Raw genomic sequence first — 25,146 nt, forward strand, 5'->3', positions numbered from 1 at the left:
GATATATATCTCGCCGTCCACAATTATTGGGACCCCTGGTTAAGATGTGTTAAAAGCCTTAAAATAAATTCAATTTTTATTGCAGAAGCATAATCTCACACTGAAAATTGTAGAAAAATGTAACCCTTAACTCAAGTGAATTAAAAAAATTTTTTAAAAAAACCCTGACTAAGAAATAATTATTTTTCATAAAATCACCTGTTCCACAATTATTGGCACCCATAACAATTCCTAGAAAATAAATGTAATTGAAGCATTTCTGTCATTTCTACTGTAGTTTATAAAGTTGATCAGAGTATCTAGGAACCTTTAATTAGTAATTCATCACATCCTGTTTCCCTGGGGAATAAATATGATGTGATACAGAGGCCTATTTCTCTTATCTACTCTTCAACATGGGAAAGACAAGAGAACACACCATTCAAGTAAGGCAGATGTGTGTAGACCTTCATAAGTCAGGCAATGGCTACAAGAAAATAGCCACTCGCCTACACCTGCCCATATCTACAGTCAGAGGAATCATCAAGAAGTTTAAAACAACTGGAACAGTGGTAAACAAGCCTGGACAAGGATGCAAGTTTATCTTGCCACCACGCACAGTGAGGAGGATGGTAAGAGAAGTAAAAAGTTCTCCAAAGCTCACTGTTAGAGAATTGCATCAAAGAGTAGCATCTTGGGGTCACAAAGTCTCCATAACAACCATCAGGCGCTATCTACATGCCAACAAGCTGTTTGGGAGGCATGCACGGAAAAAGCCTTTTCTCACTTACAAGCATAAACTGTTAGGACTTGGACTGTTTTGGCCTCTAGAGGCCGCTGTTATTTCCTTTTCATGTCATGTTTATTTTGGCCTCTAGAGGCCGCCACTGTTCCTGTGTTTTGTGTTTTTGTTAATTGCCTGTTTGTCCTGATTATCTTCACCTGTGTCCTTAATTAGTTTGTGTATTTATACCCCTGAGTTCAGTCCTCTTGTCACGGAGTCTTTGTGCTGTTATGTTTATCTCCAGTTTCCTCTATACCGTGTTCTTTGTTTTGCACTTTGCTTTTCTTTTGGATTTAGTAGTGACTGTATTTTGTGGATCTTCTGAGCTTTTGCAATTTTGCCTTTTTCTTTTTGAACTTTTGGATTATACTCTTTGTTTTTTTTTTTTTTGCCCTGGATTGTATATAGTGTACATAGTATAAATAAACCTTTTGATACTTTTTCTACTTCCGCCTCACGCCTCTGCATTTGAGTCATCCCCCTGGTGGCCTAGTGGGGGTTTGCTGGATCATCACACCAACGAACCAGGTTCGAATCCCAGCAAAACCCTAACAGAAAGACTCCGTCATGACCGACTCAGCAGAGGCTGCTTCAACTGTCTACCCGGCCAACCTTCAGGGAATTATGGCAGCTCCGACACGCTTCGGAGCGACCATGGACGCTCATGGACGTACGCTCACCAGCCAACGTGAGGCCCTTGCTCGCCACGAGGAACTGCTTCAGCAAATTGGGAAAACCCTGGCACAGCTGACATCTCTGCCTGCATCTCCTCATCCTGATCCAGCTCCTGCTCCAGTGCCTCCTGCCATGCTGCCTTCTTCACCTCGCGAACCCAGCCTTCCTGCACCACAGAGGTATGACGGCAAGCACAGTGAGTGCCGAGAGTTCCTTACCCAGTGTCAACTCACCTTTGAGCTTCAGCCTACCACCTACACTACGGATCGCCGCAGGATTGCCTTTGTGATAACCTTATTAGCTGGTAAGGCGTGAGCCTGGGCTACTGCTATCTGGCAGAGACAGGGACCTGAGTGCTTTGACTTCCAGCTGTTTTCTGAAGAGATGCTTCGGGTCTTCGATCAGACAGACATCAGTACCGACGCAGCCCAAAAGCTCATGTCCATCCGGCAAGGAGGAAGCGTCGCAGATTACGCCATCTTGTTCCGAATGCTCGCAGCAGTAAGTGGATGGAACGAGACTGCCCTGGTGTCAGCCTTCCACCATGGTCTGTCTGACCCCATCAAGGACGGTCTGGCTTCTATTGGATGCCCAAGTGACCTCGAAACCCTCATCTCACATGCTATTCGTCTGGACAACAGGATGAGAGAACGCCACCAAGCCTTGAGCCCCCCCAGCCTCCCTACCTCTACCTGGAAACCATCTACCTCCTTCAGTGACTGTCCAGAACCCATGCAAGTGGGTCATACTCGCCTCTCCGCATCTGAGAGGGAGCGCAGAAGGAGGGATAAGTGCTGCATCTACTGTGGCAAGCCTGGTCACTTCCGAGCATCATGTCCCGAACTCTTGGGAAAAGGACCGCCCCGTCCAGCCGAGGGAGGGTTGTGACGGGGCCTACCCTCTCTCCCGGACTCCCTGGCCAAGGAATCTACATCCCGGTCTCCATCTCCTGGGGTGAGTCTGTCCACTCTTGTCAAGCTTTGATAGACTCAGGGGCGGCTGGGAACTTTATGGATATTCACTTCGCCCAAAGCATCAATATTCCGACTGCACCTCTTGAAGTCCCACTGTCTGTGTCTGCCCTCGATGGCCAAGCGTTAGGTGATGGAAGAGTCACCCAAGTTACTTCTCCAGTCTTCCTCCAGTCTCAAGGTCACAAGGAAGAAATATCCCTGCACCTGATTCCTTCACCTGAGTTCCCAGTTATTCTAGGCCTTCCTTGGCTTACTCGCCACAACCCTCGCATAGACTGGGTAACAAGCCAGGTTGTGGAATGGGGCCCTGCATGCCATGCCTCTTGTCTGCTCTCTAGCTCTCCTGTGTCTCCTGCCGAGCCCCCTGATCTCACCAAGTTATCTCAAGTTCCCACAGAGTACTGGGATCTCAAGGAGGTATTCAGCAAGAGCAGGGCCGCCGTTTTTCCTCCACACCGGGCCTACGACTGTGCCATCGACTTGCTCCCTGGGACTACCCCTCCTCGTGGCAGACTGTTTTCCCTCTCTCAGCCAGAACGCAAGGCCATGGAGGAATACCTCAAAGACGCCCTGGTCTCTGGGTTCATTCGACCCTCCACCTCACCTGCTGGTGCCGGCTTCTTCTTTGTCGGCAAGAAGGATGGGGGGCTCCGACCATGTATTGACTACAGGGGCCTGAACAAGATCACTGTGCGCAACCGATATCCCCTTCCGCTGATGTCCACTGCTTTCGACCTGCTTCAAGGCGCCACCGTCTTCACCAAGTTGGACCTACGGAACGCATACCACCTCATCCGTATCCGACAGGGAGACGAGTGGAAGACTGCCTTTAACACCCCGTCTGGGCACTACGAATACCAGGTGATGCCCTTTGGACTCACCAACGCACCAGCTGTTTTTCAGGCCCTAATCAACGACGTCTTAAGGGACATGATTAACCTGTACATTTTTGTCTACCTCGACGACATCCTTATCTTCTCCAAGACTGTGCAGGAGCACCGCCACCATGTCCGCCAGGTTCTCCAGAGGCTGCTACAGAACAATCTGTTCGCCAAGGCCCAGAAATGCGAATTTCATGTTCCCGAGGTCTCCTTTCTGGGATTTATTGTACAGACAGGCCAACTCCAAATGGACCCTGCCAAGACCCTGGCCGTCCGGGATTGGCCTACTCCCAAGTCCGTTAAGGAGGTTCAGCGGTTCTTAGGATTCGCTAACTTCTACCGCAAGTTCATCAGGAACTTCAGTTCTGTGGCAGCACCCATGTCAGACCTCACCAAAAGGACAGGTGGATCTTATGTCTGGTCTCCTCAGGCAGAAAAGGCATTCAAAGACCTCAAGGACCGCTTCTGCACGGCACCCATTCTGGTCCTCCCAGACACCTCCCAACCATTCATCGTGGAGGTGGACGCCTCGGACAGTGGTGTCGGCGCGGTGCTCTCTCAACGTTCAGAAGGAAAGCTGCACCCCTGCGCTTACTTCTCCCACTGCCTGAGTCCTGCGGAGTCCCGGTACGATGTGGGGGATCGAGAACTGCTAGCGGTCAAACTGGCCCTTGAGGAGTGGAGGCACTGGCTGGAGGGAGCGCAACATCCATTCCTGGTTTGGACTGACCACAAGAACCTGGAGTACCTCCAGCAAGCCAAGAGACTGAACCCTCGACAGGCTAGGTGGGCCCTGTTTTTCAGTCGGTTTGACTTCACCCTCTCGTACCACCCCGGCTCCAAGAACACCAAACCTGACGCACTGTCCAGGCTGTTCTCTGCCACTAACAGGGAGAATGAAGTTGGGCCTATTATCCCGGTGTCCCGGATTGTGGCCCCTGTCCGCTGGGGTATTGAGGAGGCTGTTCGACGAGCCCAATGCCAGGACCCCGGTCCGGGGACGGGGCCACCAGGCCTCTTGTATGTCCCACATCAAGCCCGGGCCAAGGTTCTCCAGTGGGGTCACTCTTCCCCTCTCACCGCCCACCCGGGAGCTCGGAGGACCCTGGACTTCCTGAAAAGACGCTTCTGGTGGCCTAACATGGAGAAGGAAGTAAGGTCATTTGTCCTGTCCTGTGAGGTTTGCACCAGAACCAAGAACCCACGACAGCATCCCCAGGGTCTCCTGCATCCTCTGACCATTCCCTGGCGTCCCTGGTCTCACGTGGCAGTCGACTTCATCACAGGTCTCCCTGAGTCACAAGGTAACACGGTCATTTTGGTCATAGTTGACAGATTCTCCAAGGCCTGCCGCTTCATACCACTGTGCAATCTCCCCTCTGCTCTTGAAACAGCTAAACTTATGTTCAATCATGTCTTCCGAGTCTTTGGTCTTCCACAGGACATCGTCTCAGAACGAGGGCCCCAGTTCTCCTCCCGAGTGTGGCATGGGTTCTGCAAGGTCATCGGAGCCACTGCCAGCCTCTCCTCTGGGTTTCACCCACAGTCCAATGGTCAGACGGAGAGGCTCAACCAGGACCTGGAAACCACCCTGCGAGGCCTGGCTATGGATAACCCGACATCGTGGAGCACCTGGCTGCCATGGGCAGAGTACGCCCACAACACCCTGCAGTCATCGGCCACCAAGCTGTCGCCATTCCAGTGCCAATTCGGGTTCCAGCCACCTCTGTTCCCGGACCAGGAGGAGGACGCGGGGGTGCCCTCGGTCAACCAATATGTGAGACGGTGTCGCAAGACCTGGAGCAAGGTCAGGAAGACCCTCATACAGACCTCCAGAACCAACCAGACTCAGGCCAACCGCCATAGAAGACCTGCACACGCTTTCCGCCCTGGGCAGCGGGTTTGGCTGTCCACTAAGGACCTTCCGCTGCGGGTGGAGAACCGCAAGCTTGCTCCTCGCTACATTGGCCCCTTCAAGGTGGTGCGCAGGGTGAACCCTGTCTCCTACCGGCTCCAGTTGCCCCGGACTCTGAGGATCAACCCCACTTTCCATGTTTCCCTGTTGCGGCCCGTACTGACGTCTACGTATGCCCCTGCCCCTAGGAACCCCCCACCCCCCCGCATCTTCCAGGGGCAGACTGTGTTCACTGTGCATCGCCTGCTTGACTCCCGCCGGGTCTGCGGCGGGTTGCAATACCTGGTGGACTGGGAGGGCTATGGTCCTGAGGAGCGCTGCTGGGTTCCTGCTCGGGATGTCCTAGATAAAGAACTGTATCGGGACTTCCATTCGGCCCATCCGGATCGCCCTGGGAACGTCAGGAGACGCTCCTAGAGGGGGGGGTCCTGTTAGGACTTGGACTGTTTTGGCCTCTAGAGGCCGCTGTTATTTCCTTTTCGTGTCATGTTTATTTTGGCCTCTAGAGGCCGCCACTGTTCCTGTGTTTTGTGTTTTTGTTAATTGCCTGTTTGTCCTGATTATCTTCACCTGTGTCCTTAATTAGTTTGTGTATTTATACCCCTGAGTTCAGTCCTCTTGTCACGGAGTCTTTGTGCTGTTATGTTTATCTCCAGTTTCCTCTATACCGTGTTCTTTGTTTTGCACTTTGCTTTTCTTTTGGATTTAGTAGTGACTGTGTTTTGTGGATCTTCTGAGCTTTTGCATTTTTGCCTTTTTCTTTTTGAACTTTTGGATTATACTCTTTTTTTGTTTGTTTGTTTTTTTTGTTTTGCCCTGGATTGTATATAGTGTACATTGTATAAATAAACCTTTTGATACTTTTTCTACTTCCACCTCACGCCTCTGCATTTGAGTCATCCCCCTGGTGGCCTAGTGGGGGTTTGCTGGATCATCACACCAACGAACCAGGTTCGAATCCCAGCAAAACCCTAACGTAAACGTCTGGAGTTCGCTAAGCATTCTGGGACTGTGTGCTTTGGTCAGATGAGACCAAGATAGAGCTTTTTGGCAACAAACACTCTAATACATCACAAAAGATGAGTATGCGGAAAAGCACCTCATGCCCACTGTGAAGTATGGGGGAGGATCGGTGATGCTGTGGGCCTGTTTCTCTTCCAAAGGCCCTGGGAACCTTGTTAGGGTGCATGGCATCATGAACTCTTTGAAATACCAGGACGTTTTAAATCAAAATCTGGTGGCCTCTGCCGGAAAGCTGAAGATGGATTGTCACTGGGTCTTTCAGCAAGATAATGACCCTAAACATGTGACCAAATCTACACAAAAATGGTTCACCAGACACAAAATCAAGCTCCTCCCATGGCCATCTCAGTCCCCAGACCTCAACCCAATTGAAAACCTGTGGGGTGAGCTGAAGAGGAGAGTGCATAGGAGAGGACCCAGGACTCTGGATGATTTAGAGAGATTGTGCAAAGAGAATATCCCTCTCTCTGTATTCTCCCATCTTGTGAAATGTTATAGGAGAATATTAAGTGCTGTCTTGTTGGCAAAAGGGAGTTGTACAAAGTATTAACATCAGTGGTGCCAATAATTGTGGCACACATGATTTCATGTAAAATAATTATTTCTTAATGTGGGAATAAATGCACTTGACACTTGAATTAAAGGTTGGATTTTTCTCTTTCTTTGCATTGTTGTCCTATATTATTTAAAAAAAAATTTATTAGAAGCCTCAGAACATATCTTAATGAGGGGTGCCAATAATTGTGGACGGCACTCTGTGTGTATATATATATATATATATATATATATATATATATATATATATGTGTGTGTGTGTGTGTGTGTGTGTGTGTGTGTATCTGTATGTATGTGTGTGTGAGGTTATATATATATATATATTAGTGCTGTCAAGCGATTAAAATATTTAATCGCGATTAATGTCGCGACAGTCATAGTTAACTCGCGATTAATCGCAATTTAATCGCAAATTTTTGTCACATAAAAAAACATTGTAATTCTCTTATCAGCATAAAAAAGTGAATGGGCTTGCTTTGTACAATGTTTTTTTTTTATTGCAAAGCATAGCACGTCTTGACACAGCCACTGCAACGTGAAACCTAAGTCGAGCACCGGCGCGGGGCTAGCAAGAGAACCATGAGTGAAATGATCTACTGTTTGAGTTAGTCTACAACTCTAATCAGAGAGACAGGTTACACAGTGATGGTAGGCTTGACATGCTTGATTATAATATAAAGTACACTATTATATTAAGTTTAAGTTGTTCGTTGATAAATATTGCATTGAATCTGATCTTTACTGTTTCAGCTCACTTAACACATTTTGTACTTTTACACTTTCTGCCTGTTGATGCGTCGCGCTGTCCAATCAGAGGTGGCCAAATTTGCATATTACAGGAAGGATTTCTGGGATAGCATTGAGTTTACAGTTCAGAGGGATCTGGCTTCTTTAGACGCTGTCTTCTTAAAACTGAATAAATATTTAAAAAGAGCCAAATGAGCCAGTCTTTTGAACGGCTCTTTTCAAAGAACGGATCACAAAGATGCGGATCCCATCAAAGAGCCATAAATCCCATCTTTACTAGCGCGCCCTGCCCGCGCTGGTTCTTTCGGGGGAGGGCAGAGGACTCTGGCTGTGTGGGGCGTGGCATTACAGTCTAGCTGCTATCGGTTTTCTAAGCAAAGTCTCTGTTCCAAGTTCCTGGCAGTTTCAAAAGCTTATGAAAAACCTACATCATGTCACGGAGCGTTAATCTCGCGATAAAAAAATTATCGCCGTTAAAATTGAGTCAAGTTAACGCGTTAATAACGCGACATTTTTGACAGCACTAATATATATATAAAAAAAAAATCTCCTTCTCACCCCCGGGGGGGGGGGGGGTATCCATGTCATCCTCAAGCTCGGGTCCTCTACCAGAGGCCTGGGAGTTTGAGGGTTCTGCGCAGTATCTTCGATGTTCCTAGGACTGCGCTCTTCTGGACTGAGGCTTCAGATGTTGTTCCTGGGATTTGCTGGAGCCACTCTCCCAGTTTGGGGGTTACTGCCCCAAGTGCCCCCACTACCACGGGGACCACGCAACCCTTGACCTTCCACATCCGTTCCAGCTGCTCTTTCAACCCTTGATACTTCTCAAGTTTCTCATGTTCCTTCTTCCTGATGTTGGCGTCAGCTGGGATCGCCACATCTATCACCACCACCCTCTTCTGCTCTTTGTCCATCACCACTATGTCCGGTTGGTTAGCCAGGATCTGTTTGTCAGTCTGGAAGCTGAAGTCCCACAGAACCTTGGCCCTGTTGTTCTCAGCCACCTTCTGTGGTATGGCCCATTGGGACTTGGGTACTTCTATTCCATACTGGTTGCAGATGTTCCTGTATACTATCCCAGCCACTTGGTTGTGCCTCTCCATGTACGCTGATCCAGCTAGCATCTTACACCCTGCTACTATGTGCTGGACTGTTTCAGGGGCTTCTTTGCACAGTCTGCATCTTGGGTCTGATCTACTCTGGTAGATCCTGGCCTCTATGGCTCTTGTGCTTATGGCCTGTTCTTGTGCTGCCATGATTAGTGCCTCTGTGCTGTCTGTCAGTCCTGCATTATCCAGCCACTGGTAGGATTTCTTGATATCAGCCACTTCCTCTATCTGACGGTGGTACATACCATGTAGGGGTTTGTCTCTCCAGGTTGTCTGTTCCTCCTCCTCCTCTGCACTCTCATCAGGGTTCTGCTGCCTGAGACATTCACTTAGCAGTTCATCCTTTGGGGCCATCTTTCTGATGTATTCTCGGATTTTCGATGTTTCATCCTGGACCGTGGTCTTGATGCTCACTAGCCCTCGGCCTCCCTCTTTCCGCTTAGTGTATAGTCTCAGGGTGCTGGACTTGGGGTGGAACCCTCCATGCATGGTGAGGAGCTTTCTAGTCTTGATATCTGTGGCTTCTGTCTCCTCCTTTGGCCAGTTTATGATGCCAGCGGGGTATCTGATGACTGGTAGTGCATACATGTTGATGGCTCGGACCTTGTTCTTACCATTCAGCTGACTTTTCAGGACCTGCCTTACTCTCTGGAGGTATTTGGCTGTGGTTGACTTCCTTGTGGCTTCTTCATGGTTTCCATTAGCCTGTGGGATGCCAAGGTACTTGTAGCTGTCTTGGATATCACCTATGTTGCCCTCTGGTAGGTCAATCCCCTCAGTCTGGATCATCTTGCCTCTCTTTGAGACCATCCGGCCACACTTGTCCAATCCGAATGACATCCCTATGTCATCGCTGTAGATCCGGGTGGTGTGGATCAGCGAGTCTATTTCTCGCTCGTTCCTGGCATACAGCTTGATGTCATCCATGTAGAGCAGGTGGCTGATTGTTGCCCCACTACGGAATCGGTACCCGTAGCCGCTCTTCGTGATGATCTGACTGAGGGGGTTCAGGCCTATGCAGAACAGCAGTGGTGATAGCGCATCTCCTTGGTATATGCCGCACTTGATGTTGACTTGGGCAATGGGTTTTGAGTTGGCCTCTAGGGTTGTCTTCCACATTTCCATTGAGTTCTGGATGAAGGTCCTTAGGTTCCTGTTGATCTTATACAGTTCCAGACATTCCAGTATCCATGTGTGTAGCATTGAGTCATAGGCTTTCTTGTAGTCAATCCAGGCAGTGCACAGGTTGGTCTGTCTCTTCTTACAGTCTCGGGCGACTGTTCTATCAACCAGTAGCTGGTGCTTGGCTCCTCTGCCAATCCCTTTCTGTGCCTCGCTCATGTATTGAGCCACATGCTTACTCATTTTTGCCGCAATGATGCCTGACAGGGCCTTCCATGTTGTGCAGAGACAGGTAATTGGCCGGTAATTGGATGGGATGGGTCCCTTCTGGGGGTCCTTCATGATTAGGACTGTCCTGCCTTGGGTTAGCCATTCTGGGTGGGTTCCATCCCTCAGCAGCTGGTTCATCTGTGCTGCTAGGCGTTCATGGAGTGCAGTTAGCTTCTTCAGCCAGTACGTATGGATCATATCGGGGCCTGGTGCTGTCCAGCTCTTCATCTTTGACACTCTTTCTTGGATGTCTGCCATTGAGATGGTTACTGGTTCTTGTTCTGGGAGGTTGCTGTGGTCAGCTCTTAGGTCCACTAACCATTGGGCATCGGTGTTGTGTGATGCCGTTCTTTCCCATATGTCTTTCCAGTATTTTTCCACCTCAGCTCTTGGTGGGTCTGACCGGTTGTTGTTCCCCTGCCACTGAGAGTACACCTTGGCTGGTTCAGTGGAGAACAGCTTGTTTATTCTCCTGGCCTCTCCCTCCTTGGTGTATCTCTTCAACCGGGTGGCCAGAGCTGTTAGTCGCTGTTTGGCAGTTTCGAGTGCCTCTGGTATGGAGAGTGAGTTGTACTTCCTGGGTGCCCCTTTATTCACCATGTTCCCTTTCTGTAGTTCAGCTAGCTGGCTAACTTCTCTCCATGCTGCCTTTATCTTGGCCTCTAATCGTCTCTTCCATGGTGGATACTGTTTGTTATGTCCCGAGCCCACCTTGTGTCCGAGCATCTCCATGATTACTGTTGCTGTACTGTGTATCAGCTTGTTGGTCTCAGTGATGGTTCTTGTGGAGATTGTCTTCAGAGCAGCATTCACATCTACTAGTAGATCTTCTGAAGGTACTTGGCAACTCAGCTTCGGTATTCGTCGGGGGCTCCAGGTTTCCAGTTGGGTCACGATCTTCCTTCTCAGGTCAGCAGCTCTTGTGTTGAGGCTGTTAGGTGTTGGGGCTTGGTACCCAATCTCTGGTTGTGGGGATGATGACATCTCCCTGCTGACCTGTCTTCCTGGCTCCCCCTTGCCGTAGCATCGTTGTTGTATTTCATTAATCTCTAGTTGTGATAGTAGATTTCGATTACGGATGTTGGAACACTGGGCTAATAGCTGTTTCTTTGTTAGCCTTGATTGTGGGTTTCGAAGTATCCAATGGTCCCACATTCGCTGCATGTATCCCCTCTCTCTGGGACTGCTTGTATAGTAGCATTCCAGCAACTCCGTATTTTCTGTCCTCGTCCATCGATGTCTTGTTCCAGTAGCCCATTTCTCATCAGTTTGCCCTGGTTCCCTAGCAACTGACGCAGACCTTGTTGACCCGGGCGACGTCTGAGCCGGTATGACTCTATCAGTTATGTCTTCACTCATTCCTGAGGTAGGCCGATATATCATGAGGGGTCTTGCCTAAGGACCCTTACTGGATGATGTTTTTGCCCCGACCGGGATTCGAACCCCGATCTCCTGCGTCGTAGTCAGTAGTCAGTTATATATATATAAAAAACCTTGTTCAGGTTCCATTGCAAAGCTGAACCATATGTCAGGGAGAGAACACCAGGTGCAAGTCAGGATTATACCCTGAATGGTATGCAGCCCATCACAGGTCACCATGCCCACAATCATTCTCACCTGGGGCAATTTCCCATATCCAGTGTACCTACTAGCACTTTTGGAAGATGGGAGGAAACTGGAGAACCAAAGGAAATGGAAATGGGGGGCTACAGAAACTCCACACAGACAGGAAACTGAGCTGGGGATCCTGGAGCTGTGAGGTGGCAATGCCACTGTTTGCCAATGTGCCACCTCGATGCCCTTAGCCAGTCATATTCAAAGAAAAAAAATGGATGTATTGCATTTTGAATGTTGTGGTAGCTTGTGTCTCAGTATCAGAGGGAGGGACGCTCTCTCACACCCTGAAATACTAATACATATATTGTGAATCTATACATTGTAGACTATTTCTGTAATCCATCATGTTATTTTTAATCTTGATCATGCCTTTGGATACATTCTATTTATTGCAAAGAAAAAAAACATTTGGAGTTTTGAAACTGTCTATAATTTGTGTGTTTATTTATGCTTTCTATGTGCAGAATACTAAAGTTTTTGGTTGCCAAGCGCAAGTTTAAAGAAACACTACGACCATATGATGTGAAGGATGTGATTGAGCAGTATTCAGCTGGACACCTGGATATGCTGGGCAGAATTAAGAGCTTGCAGATAAGGTTAGATTTAATAAGAATTTAAACAACAGTGTTTGTTTCTGAGGTTATTCCCATTTCAAATTGCACAAAAATATTGAGATTAATCCTTAAATGCATACCTTGGGTCTCCCATGTCCTGACACTTTTTTTTTAATCTCATTTGGTCCCCTACCTCTCTAGCCCTCCTGTTGTCTTCGGGTCAAAAATAACCCGAAACTGTGTTTAACAAGGGGTGTATACAGAAAACGAAGACAACAGGAAGGCTAGTAATCCTTAACCTTTTGGCTTTCAGAGAATTTACCAATGCATAACTGCTAAAATTGTGGGTATGAATGAATGCGTGAATGAATTAATGAAAAACAGACAAACAAGCAAACAAATAGTGTGTGTTTACCATTTTGTCTGGTGCCTGAAAAAATATGTCTATAAGTAGATATGAACATATTCTGTAATTCTTCATTACACAGATAGCAAAAAAAAAAAAATCCATCCATTAGCTATACTGCTTATCCATTGTGGGGAAACTGGAACCAATCCCAGCTGCCTTCAGGCGAGAGGCTAATACAGTGAGACAGATAGTCATTCACACTCAAATTTACACTTATGAGCAATTTAGACCTAATGTTGACCTAATCCACATGCCTCCGGACTGTGGGAGGAAACTGGAGCACCCACGCAGGCACTGGGAGAACATGTAAACTCCACACAGAAAAGCCCCGATCAGCCATGAGGTTCAAACCCAGAACCTGTTTGCTTTGAGGCAACAGTTTGAACCACTGCACCACTGTGCTACACTAAGTATTTAATAAGTTAGTAACTGTTTGCAGAAAAATTTGTATTACTTGTAAGAGCTATTTTTCGAACAACCTAAGGTATGTATAAACAGTTGAGAAAGACAGAACATTTAAGGATTAATATCTGAACATATACCTTTAATAACACTAATTTCACAAAAATGAAATTGAAAATTGTGTATCAAATAAAAAAAGACAGAGAAATTATAGACTACACTGACTAATTCTTCTGCCTAAAGGGTAGATCAGATTATAGGCCGTGGTGCTCTTCTGCCTGATAAAAGAGGAAGGACAGAAAAAGGTGAAAAGACTCCTCCGGAACTGGATCCACTGGACGAGCTGAGCATGATGGGACGTGTAGTTAAGGTGGAAAAACAGGTAGGTCATGAAGACATTCTGAAAACAGTTGGCAAGGGCTGTAGGGGCACCACTGATGACATTTTAACAGTTATCATTGGTGTGTCTAGGGCATTTAAACTTGGCAGAGCCCATCCATCTCCAAGCTTGATCAATGGACAAGTTAGACTAGCATGTCTTTGAGGGAAACTGGAGCAAACCCATGCAGACAACATGCAAACTCCACACAGAAATGCCCCCAGTGACCACTGGGCTTGAACCCAGAACCTTTTTGCTGTGAGGCAACAGTGCTAACCACTACACCACCATGCCACCCAGACTGTGTATACACATACCCATCCATCCATTATCTGTAGCTGCTTATCCTGTCCTACAGGGTCGCAGGCAAGCTGGAGCCTATTCCAGCTGACTGTGGGCGAAAGGCAGGGTACACCCTGGACAAGTCGCCAGGTTATCACAGGGCTGACACATAGACAAACAACCATTCACACTCACAGTCAATTTAGAGCCATCAATTAACCTAACCTGCATGTCTTTGGACTGTGGGGGAAACCGGAGCACCCGGAGGAAACCCACACAGACACGGGGAGAACATGCAAACTCCGCACAGAAAGGCCCTCGCCGGCCACTGGGCTTGAACCCAGGACCTTCTTGCTGTGAGGCGACAGCGCTAACCACTACACCACCGTGCCACCCTGTATACACATACCAAAAAAATCTATTGCCTTTTTTGGTCATCTCACTATTCAGGATGAGATTAATAAATTGGCCGTTGTTTTAATTTCTGAAACCGCAGCACCCATATAATGTCCATAGGTCCCAGATCTCTTTGTGAATACAACTTTCAGTATGTTCCCATTTCTCACCATCACAGTGGATGCCAGTGGCAGCAGCTTTTGAAAGCCATTGTATGAACTCACTCTTTTAATTCTTCATTTTTATCTTAGATTCAGGAAACTCCTGAGACTGAATCCTGTGCATTAGGTCCACTGTGTCTGACCTTTATTATGGATTTACTCATATGCTCCGTGTTCAGCTACCATTAACACTGATTTTTTCTGATCTCCCAGGTGCAGTCCATTGAGAACAAGCTGGACCTGCTGCTGAACGTTTATTCTCAGTGCCTAAAAAAGGGCTCGTCCCATTTCACACTGTCCTCCTTACTGGAGCCTGACCTCACCTCTGACTACCACAGTCCCACCGATCAGCGAGAGCTCTTCCCCTCTGCCAACACACTTAACATCTCCCATTCAGATAGTGGCCACATGGAGTGAGCTCTGCAGAGAGCAAGAGGACGATGAGTTGGTACTGCAGCCACAGGACACGCAGCCAGGAGCTTCAAGTCTCACATGACGAATCCTGAAAAACCCTTCTTACAGCCTTTCAAATGCTCCAGCCATTATTACATTCTGACATGGCGTTGCCTACCTCTACACTGCTGTATGACTTTAAAATGTTTTATGACTTGAGTCTGCACCATTATCAGTACTAGATGTTTGTTCCTCTTGTTTCTAAATCCAGTATTTGTCCCATAACATACACCTCATATTTGATATTCATGTCCTTTGTTATTCTCCCTCACTTAAAAACCTCTCCCCCTTTGTGCTTATCTGCATTTTTTAAACTATTATTATTATTATTATTATTATTATTATTATGTGGTTTTTCAGGCGAGGGTGGCTCAGCGGTTAAGGTGTTTAGTTGCTGAACAGAAGGTTGAGGGTTTGAGCGCTGGTGCTGCTGGGTTGCCACTGTTGGGCCTTTGGCCACTCTACCTGCTCAACCCTATCCACACAGACATGGGGAAAAGATGCAGATAACCAACCATCATTGTTTGTCATGTTAAATGAAAACTGTGTGTCTCATTCAAAGGAAAACAAGTTTATAAGATATTATGAACTAAAGCGGAGAGGTTTCTCTCTCTTTTTTTTTCTTCGTAAAGACACGTCCTGGTAACTTTTCAGTCTTCCAAAGGAGAGCAGATGGAGCACTGTTACTTGACCACTAAAAACTGTTTTCATTTGCTGTCACCTCTCCCATCTCTTTAAAAAACACACACACAAATAAGTGTTTGTATTACATTTTATGCACGTTTCATTTAGCCTTTATTTCTCAATGCTGTGATAACAGAGTTCTTAACATGGAATAGTTCTGTTTATTGTTTGATTTTGTTAAAATCAGTAGACTTCAATAAGAATTCTATTTTTCTGAGATTAGGGTTTTGGTCTTCAAATAAGTCTGAATGGAGTTTGAATTTTAGATTTTGGTCTCTGTTCCACTTTTAAAGGAAAACTGTGGGATTTTTTAACCTGGGCCCTATTTTCCAAATATTTACAAGGAACAAAAATAACTGAAATCGGTCCAGCATTGAGTTAGAACGCTATAACCGGCAACTGTAAAACAGCTATACAATGTAATTCAAACTTGTAAACTGTTTGTTTTCACCACTGACAGGCTCATGATGTTATTATTAGTGTCTAATAACATGGAAACGATCTCTACTAAGATACATCTGTGTTAGGTTTTGATTTGTCTGTACCAAAGGAGGTTGAATTGACAAAGTATGATCTAGGAATGTAGACCTCTTCCGCCGAGCAAACAGTCACTGATACAACCTGTGTCTGTTTATCTCAATAACTGTAAAGAAACTATAGAAATGACTTTCTACATTCACTGTGTTTACCTTTCTACATTCTAACAAAGGTATTATCGCACAGTGACTGTTTTCTGATGCTTACAAAAGGGATCCTTTCCATGTTACCTGACACGCATTCATATCGTCATGATCAGCTAAATATTCGGGCATTACTTACATACTATATACATTTCTGGATATAGACTTCTTTACAAATTCTATGTGACTTCCATTTTATAAACATTAGAAAACAGCCTCCGTGTGATAATCGACTACAGGCCCTGAATGGGCCGCTGCGTCAGAGACCGGAAGAAGAAAAAGGTGAAACAATGAGTGTAGAAACAATCATTTTCTACAGTTTCTTTGCAGTTATTGAGGTAAACAGATACAGGTGTATCTTGGTAGAGGTTGTTTCCATGTTCTCAGACATTAATAATAACATTATGAGCCTGTCAGTGGCGAAAACAAGTGGTTTACTTTGACACATGTTTGCCCCATAGAATTACATTGAATAGCTGTTTTGTGGTTGCTGATTACAGCTTTCTAACGTACCACTGTACCAATTTCAATTGTTTTGTCCCTTGTAAATATTTGGACCCAAAGAGATGTGAAAATATGGCCCAGGTTAAAAAAAAAAAAATCCCAGTTTTCCTTTAAGCTTTGAGCTGATGCAGCATCCATTTTGCCACAAGGTGGCGCTGAGCTTCTATTGAATGTACTGCATACTCTTAACCTCACGATATGGGCAGTTCAGCATTATAGTCACAAGCTGGACAAAGGACAAAAATCTCTTTCCTAAACTCTCGATCTGTTTGTTGCATGGTCCAAACAAACATGCCCATTATGGGAAGAATGAACCAGGTCTGGTGTGGCTCTCTCACCGTACTTTTACACACCATGCTAACTTCTTAACTGCTTGTATCGCTTTCTATGCTGCACAGATTAGGGTAAAGCTTTCTATTTCTCTCAGATGTCTCTCAAGAGCCCACTGTGCAAAACAGCAAAGAAATTAATAATTAATCAACAAATGATATATAGATAGGAATCGAAATGAATTTTCCTCCATGAATAGTAATGCATGTCTGGAGGCCTTTTCTGGAGGCATGTCTGGAGGACTAGTAGCATAAGTAGCATACCTTTCTTTTTATAATTTAGACATAGAGGAGGGTTTATATACCCTGTTCTCATCCTTAGATCTTCTTTCCTTTGTGCCTTGCCACCTGTTTTCATCCTGCATGTAATTCAGACCAAATGAAATGGTGCAATCTACTGGAATATCATGAGAAAACGTAAGGTTCTGCTGTTATGCTTTTATACATCTATTACTTTTATTGTTTGTTTTTTATAAAGCTCTCTAATTACCCCTACTTTAAGAGGCATGTAATGGCATAAGTCATATAAAGGATAAAATATGAATGGTCACATATTACTTTTGTGGTACACCCACTGGGAATTGTCATGGTCTCCCAAATTTGCCCCATATAAGCATAAAAGCAGTTTTTAGCAGAAGCAATCAAAATTAACTGATTGATCCAAGACTTTAGTCTTTGTGCATGAGCTCCATATCAATATCTATGCATGTAATGTAGGGAGGGGGGTCCAGCTTTATTAAAAATGCTGCAGCCAGTTTGGTCAAACAACAGCATGGCAGGAGAAGTAGAGGAAACAGCACTTCTATGCCTTATCTTCATAAATAGAGCACACGGATGTGTTTACGACATAAAGGTAGACCTAAGCATTGTTTCGGGCTACTTCTCATGGCATTAATGAATTATTTGAAATGGACTGAACTGGAGTACACACAATCAAAAAGGAGTTTTCTACATAACCATATTTGCACCTACACATGTTCAGATATTGTATGCTCTTGTCAAAAAAAGTTTATCTTCCTCTCACAACATACACGCCTTTTGCTTTACCTTATTTTTTTGTTTGTTTAATCCTTTGTTGATTCTTTTAAATTAATGTTCTTCTTGTCCCTTTCCATTTAGGTTTTCAACTCATTTCTTTGCCATATCATTAATTTCTGCTCTTGTTGATTTGTGTTGCGCTCCAAAAAGCTACCTTTAACGATTTCTTTTATATTCATTGATTGTGTCTATGGACATCATTGTTATCTATTAATGTGAGAGATCATTTGCTCTACAATATGTATGTTCAGTCTAGTATGATTGTAAAAGAAGAATGAATAAAATCAGATTTTGTTTAACAAATAGCAGGATTATTATTATTATCATCTCATTATCTCTAGCCGCTTTATCCTGTTCTACAGGGTTGCAGGCAAGCTGGAGCCTATCCCAGCTGACTACGGGCGAAAGGCAGGGTACACCCTGGACAAGTCGCACAGGGCTGACACAGAGACAAACAACCATTCACACTCATGGTCAATTTAGAGTCACCAGTTAGCCTAACCTGCATGTCTTTGGACTGTGGGGGAAACCGGAGCACCCGGAGGAAACCCACGCGGACGTGGGGAGAACATGCAAACTCCGCACAGAAAGGCTCTCGCTGGCCACTGGGCTTGAACCTGGACCTTCTTGCTGTGAGGTGACAGTGCTAACCACTACACCACCGTGCCGCCCCATCATCATCATTATAAGTAGTAGTATTAGTAGTAGTAGTATTAATGGAACTCAGTCAGTAATTTTTGTAGTTTTGTGCCACAACAGAGCTGTTGGAGACAGTAATTGTACGTGCATCACATGAGTTCAAGAATGATTTACTGAAGTCAAATTCTTTTTACAAAACATTTAGATATACAGTCGGGAAAAAACAAAAAACAAAACTTGTGTTTCTCTCAGGAAGTCTGAGTCCTCTGTACTGGTAGTTGCAAGGTGACATCATTGCAGCTAAAGGAGCATCTAACTAACTAACATAAATCTATGTTCATATTTTAATCTACTGAATTGTAGCACCTACTTTATTATTATCCATCCATCCATCCATCCATCCATCCATTATCTGTAGCTGCTAATCCTGTTCTACAGCAGGCAAGCTGGAGCCTATCCCAGCTGACTACGGGTGAAAGGCAGGGTACACCCTGGACAAGTCGCCAGGTCATCACAGGGCTGACACAGACACAGACAACCATTCACACTCACATTCATACCTACGGTCAATTTAGAGTCGCCAGTTAACCTAACCTGCATGTCTTTGGACTGTGGGGGAAACCGGAGCACCCAGAGGAAACCCACGCGGACACGGGGAAAACATGCAAATTCCACACAGAAAGGCCCTCGTCGGCCGCAGGGCTCGAACCCAGACCTTCTTGCTGTGAGGCGACAGCGCTAACTACTACACCACCATGCCGCCCACCATACCATTATTATTATTATCATTATCAGCAGCCCTGCGATGATCTGGCAACTTGTCCAGGGTGTACCCTGCCTCTCACCCATAGTCAGCTGGGATACGCCCCAGCTTGCCCGTGACCCTGCACAGGATAAGCAGTTACAGATAATGGATGGATTATTATTATTATTATTATTATTATTATTATTAAAACCCCGTTTCCAGAAAAGTTGGGATATTTCCCAAAATGCAATGAAATAAAAAATCTGTGAGTTATTAATTCACACGATCTTTTATTTTATTGTCAAAAGTACAAAGCAAAGATTTTCAATAGTTTTACTGACCAACTTAATTGAAATAGGGTTAGTACAACATAAATATAGCATTGTCACCTCACAGCAAGCTGGTTCTGGCTTCGAAACTCACTGACGGGGGCCTTTCTGTGTGGAGTTTGCATGCTCTCCCTGTGCCTGTGTGGGTTTCCTCTGGGTTCTCTGGTTTCCTCCCACAGTCCAAAGACATGTGAATTAGTTCAACTGCCTACTCTAAATTGCCCATAAGTGTGAATGTGAGTGTGAATGGCTGTTGGTCTCTGTGTTAGCCCTGTGATAGACTGGTAACCTGCCCAGGGTGTACCCCACCTCTCACTCGAAGTCAACCCGGATTGTGCTCCAGCGGTCGAGATAATGGATTGATGGATAACACGATTATATAGGGGACGGCACAGTGGTGTAGTGGTTACCACTGTTGCCTCACAGCAAGAAGGTCCCGGGTTCGAGCCCTGTGGCTGGTGAGGGCCTTTCTGTGTGGAGTTTGCATGTTAGACAATCTTTACTGTCATTCAGTATGCAACAAGTGTACACCAAATGAAATTTCATTGCAATTTGGCTCAGCACAGAATTAAATATGAAGTGTATTAAATTAAATTATACAGTAGCAAAAAATATTATTAAGTGCAATAGTATAAAGTGACCTGTGGAATTAGGAATTGTTTAAAAAAAATTATAAATAGAAGTTTAGAGATTGGATTTGGAGTTCAGCAGTCTGGTGACCTGGGGGAAAAAGCTGTTACAGAACCTGGTGGTCCTGCACCGAATGCTGCAGAACCTCTTTCCAGATGCCAGAGGGGAGAACAGTCCATGGTGAGGGTGTGAGTGGTCACTGATGATGTTACTGGCTCAAGACATGCAGCGCCTTGGTGCAATGTCTTGAATGGAGGGAAGAGAAGTCCCAATGATTTTCTCTGCTGTCCTCACCACTCTCTTCACAGTCTTCCAGTCAAAGGCACTGCAGCCTCCACACCACACAGAGATGTTCTCCCCGTGTCTGCGTGGGTTTCCTCCGGGTGCTCCGGTTTCCCCCACAGTCCAAAGACATGCAGGTTAGGTTAATTGGTGGCTCTAAATTAACCATAGGTGTGAATGTGAGTGTGAATGCATTTTCAGTATTTAAGTCTCAGCTGAAAACATATCTGTTTAGTCAAGCCTTTTGTTAATGGTGTTTATGAGGTAAAGGAGTAGATCTGGAGGGTCCTCAGACATAGAGTGTTTTGGTAAACTGGGATGTTTGGATGCTGTCAGTCCCTACTCGCTTGCTCACTCGAGTTTGTTGATGGTGTAGTGGCTGGCTGCTTTATGTCCCGGGGCTCCCTCATGCCTGTGTTACCTTCTGGCTCTCCCCTTTTAGTTATGCTGTCATAGCTAGTTTTGCCGGAGTCCCTGCTTGTACTCAGCGCAAAATGTACAGTATACTGTTCCTGCTTATTCAGGTGACATTGGGCATACCTAACAACCTATGTTTTCTCTCTCTCTCCCCGCCCCCCCCCCCCCCCCCCCCCCCAAAAAAAAAATTAAAATAAAATAAAAATCTGTCCCTCTGAGTTACATGTCAATCCTGAGATTGAGGTGCTGACCTCTTCTGTTCCTTGGACCTGCCTGATCCATCCTGGTGCCCTGTGTCTGGTTGGAGTCTCATCACATCGCTCCTGTGGAGGGCGGCCCCATATGGACAGTTGAAAGTCACACTTGGAAGACGCCCTGGACACTTACAGTAATGCTTTTATGGCTGAGGACTGCAATTGACTTGCTAACTTTAGGACTGCAGTTATCATGAACAGTTTTGCACTCAAGTTTCCATTAATGAAGAGTTATAACATCAACGAAACTGACTTCATGTTAAAACTGTTAATGTTATAGTCATGTTGCCTGTTGTTGTCCAGGTGAGGATGGGTTCCCTTTTGAGTCTGGTTCCTCTCGAGGTTTCTTCCTCGTGTCGTCTGAGGGAGTTTTTCCTTGCCACCGTCACCACAGGCTTGCTCATTGGGGATAGATTAGGGATAAAATTGGCTCATGTCTTGGGTCATTCAGATTCTGTAAAACTGCTTTGGGACAATGTCTATTGTTAAAAGCACTATACAAACAAACTTGACTTGAATGGTTGTTTGTGTCTACGTATCAGCCCTGCGATGACCTGCCGACTTGTCCAGGGTGTACCCCGCCTCTCGCCCATAGTCAGCTGGGATAGGCTCCAACTTGCCTGCGACCCTGTAGAACAGGATAAAGCAGCTACAGATAATGGATGGATGATTATACAGTATAAACATATCATATATAGTGGTATGCAAAAGTTTGGGCACCCCGGTCAAAATTGCTGTTACTGTGAACAGTTAGGCAAGATGAAGATGAAATGATCTCCAAAAGGCATAAAGTTAAAGATGACTCATTCCCTTTATATTTTAAGCAAAAACAATTTTTTATTTTCATCTTTTACATTTTCAAAATGACAAAAAAGGAAAAAGGCCCGAAGCAAAAGTTTGGGCACCCTGCATGGTTAGTACCTAGTAATATCCCCTTTGCAAGTATCACAGCTTGTAAACACGTTTTGTAGCCAGCTAATAATCTTTCAGTTCTTACCTGGGGGATTTTCACACATTCGTCCTTGCAAAAGATTTCCAGTTCTACAAGTTTCTTGGGCTGTCTTGCATGCACTGCTCTTTTGAGATCTATCCACAGATTTTCAATGATGTTTAGGTCAGGGGACTGTGAGGGCCAGGGCAAAACCTTCAGCTTGTGCCTCTTGAGGTATTCCATTGTAGATTTTGAGGTGTGTTTTGGATCATCGTCTTATTGTAGGACCCATCCTCTTTTTAACTTCAACTTTTTTACAGATGGTGTGATGTTTGCTGGTATTTATTCAAATCCATGCTTCCCTCGACCAGTGAAATGTGCCCTGTGCCACTGGCTGCAACACAACCCCAAAGCATGATCAATCCACACCCATGCTTCAGAGTTGGATAGGTGTTCTTTTCCGGGAATTTGACACCCTTTTTTCTCCAAACATACCTTTGCACATTGTGGCCAAAAAGTTCTATTTTGATTTCATCAGTCCACAGGACTTGTTTCCAAAATGCATCAGGCTTATTTAGATGTTCATTTGCAAACTTCAGATGCTGAATTTTGTGGCTAGGACACAGGAACGGTTTTCTTCTGATGACTCTTCCATGAAGGTCATATTTGTTCAGGTGTTGCTGCATAGTAGAACAGTGCACCACCACTCCAGGGTCTGCTAAATCTTTCTAAAGGTCTTTTGCAGTCAAACAGGGTTTTTTTTTAAATTTGCCTTTCTAGCAATCCAACAAGCAGTTCTTTCAGAAAGTTTTCTTCATCTTCCAGACCTCACCTTGATCTCCACTGTTTCTGTTAACTGCCATTTCTTAATAACATTACAATCTGAGGAAACAGCTACCTGAAAACACTTTGCTATGTTCTTGTAGCCTTCTCCTGCTTTGTGAGCATCAATTATTTTATTATTCAGAATGCGAGGGAGTTGCTTAGAGGAGCCCATGGCTGTTGATTTTAGGGACAAGTCTGAGGAGTCAGAGAATTTATACAACTTTGAAATCTGCATCATCTAATGAAGAATTTGAACAAGCCACAGCTCAATAAGCGAATTAAGGTCTGGAAGCTTGGTAAAAGTTACTGTACCTGAGAACTCAAATGTATTAGGGTGCCCAAACTTTCACATGGTGTTCCTTTTCTTTTTTCACTCTCCAATTGTACAAAACAAAAATAATACACAAATCTTGCAGAAAACGCTGAAATGTCTCGTCTTTACCTTTATGCCTTTTGGTGATCAGTTCATCTTCTGCTCACTTAACTATTCAGAGTAACAGACATTTTCAGTAAGGGTGCCCAAACTTTTGCATGCCACTGTGTCGATTCCGTGGGGTGTGGGTGGCACGGTGGTGTAGAGGTTAGCACGGTCACCTCACAGCAAGAAGGTTCTGGGTTCGAACCCAGCGGCTGGCGAAGGCCTTTCTGTGTGGAGTTTGCATGTTTTCCTTGTGTCTGTGTGAGTTTCCTCCAGGTGCTCTGGTTTCCCCCACAGTCCAAAGACATGCGGTCAGGTTAATATGGGATGGCTTTGGGCCCTTGAGCGAGGCACCGAACTCCCAACTGTTCCCTGGGTGCTGTTTAAATGGCTGCCCACTGCTGGGGTATGTGTGTGTTCACTGCTTCAGATGGGTTAAATGCAGAGAGGAAATAGAGTGTGTGATGAATAAAGTTGTGCTTTCTTTATTCTGGAAACATACTACTGTATACACCACCGTTCAAAAGTTTGGGGTCACCCAGACAATTTTGTGTTTTCCATGAAAAGTCACACTTTTATTTACCACCATAAGTTGTAAAATGAATAGAAAATATAGTCAAGACATTTTTCTGGCCATTTTGAGCATTTAATCGACCCCACAAATGTGATGGTCCAGAAATAGACTGGTACCAAAATCCAGAATTGTGACACCCAAAGGCGTTTTTGAGACAAAGTCGGCAAACAGTCTTATTTTGTCAATTTGGGTGTGCCGAATTCAAATCTGCAATATGCCGAGCTCTATCTGACCTCTGTTGACCTCTAGAGGTCATTGAACTTTGGGCCTGTAAACGTCTCAGCTGAACCCAGTTTCTCAGCTTTCTAAGGAATGAAATGTACTAAAATGATTAATGAAGTTAGCAAATGGCCTTGTTTGTTAAATGTTTGGGTGCTGAATTCATTTTTCATTTGTAAAACGACATATGACCTCTGATAACCTCAAGGTCACTTGGCCTATAGGCCTATGCATTTAACGGCATTTTTAAACTGACTTTACTCCCCCAAAAAGAATATGAACAGACAAAAAACAAATAGAAAGGAACAAATACAACATTATATGCCAGTCCATGTACATGTGACTTACTTTTCACAATGAGAATGCCTAGGCGATCACCTTACATAACATTGCATTACATTTAGCGGTTATTGTTTATACAAAGCTACTGAAAAAAGGACAGATTCAGCAGCATACAAAATGTGGGGGCATCCAGGGTATACAGGTTAATCAGGGTTAGTATATATGAGAGTTTTTTTCTTTGTTGTTTGTTTTTTGTAAAGGCTTTACCCCGTTTAAAACAAAACAAAACAAAACAAAACAAAAAACAAACAACAAAGAAAAAAACTCTCATATATACTAACCCTGATTAACCTGTATACCCTGGATGCCCCCACATTTTGTATGCTGCTGAATCTGTCCTTTTTTCAGTAGCTTTGTATAAACAATAACCGCTAAATGTAATGCAATGTTATGTAAGGTGATCGCCTAGGCATTCTCATTGTGAAAAGTAAGTCACATGTACATGGACTGGCATATAATGTTATATTTGTTCCTTTCTATTTGTTTTTTATCTGTTCATATTCTTTTTGGGGGAGTAAAGTCAGTTTAAAAATGCCGTTAAATGCGTAGGCCTATAGGCCAAGTTTAATGACCTTGAGGTTATCAGAGGTCATATATCATTTTACAAATGAAAAATGAA

General features: G+C 44.8%; 1 protein-coding gene across 1 annotated transcript in view; it reads left to right on the forward strand.

The window, feature by feature from the left end:
• LOC132900045 (potassium voltage-gated channel subfamily KQT member 4) overlaps window positions 1-14,931 on the forward strand; it is a 140,193-nt gene extending 125,262 nt beyond the window's left edge. Inside the window, exons 11-13 of the mRNA XM_060942076.1 lie at window positions 12,116-12,247; window positions 13,260-13,398; window positions 14,448-14,931. Coding sequence (XP_060798059.1) covers window positions 12,116-12,247; window positions 13,260-13,398; window positions 14,448-14,651 — 475 coding nt within the window. The 3' untranslated portion in view covers window positions 14,652-14,931. The remainder of the gene's footprint in view (window positions 1-12,115; window positions 12,248-13,259; window positions 13,399-14,447) is intronic.
• The last annotated feature ends 10,215 nt before the right edge of the window (window positions 14,932-25,146 follow it).

Source organism: Neoarius graeffei, chromosome 16 (genome assembly GCF_027579695.1).
Source record: "Neoarius graeffei isolate fNeoGra1 chromosome 16, fNeoGra1.pri, whole genome shotgun sequence".
Taxonomy (NCBI): domain Eukaryota; kingdom Metazoa; phylum Chordata; class Actinopteri; order Siluriformes; family Ariidae; genus Neoarius; species Neoarius graeffei.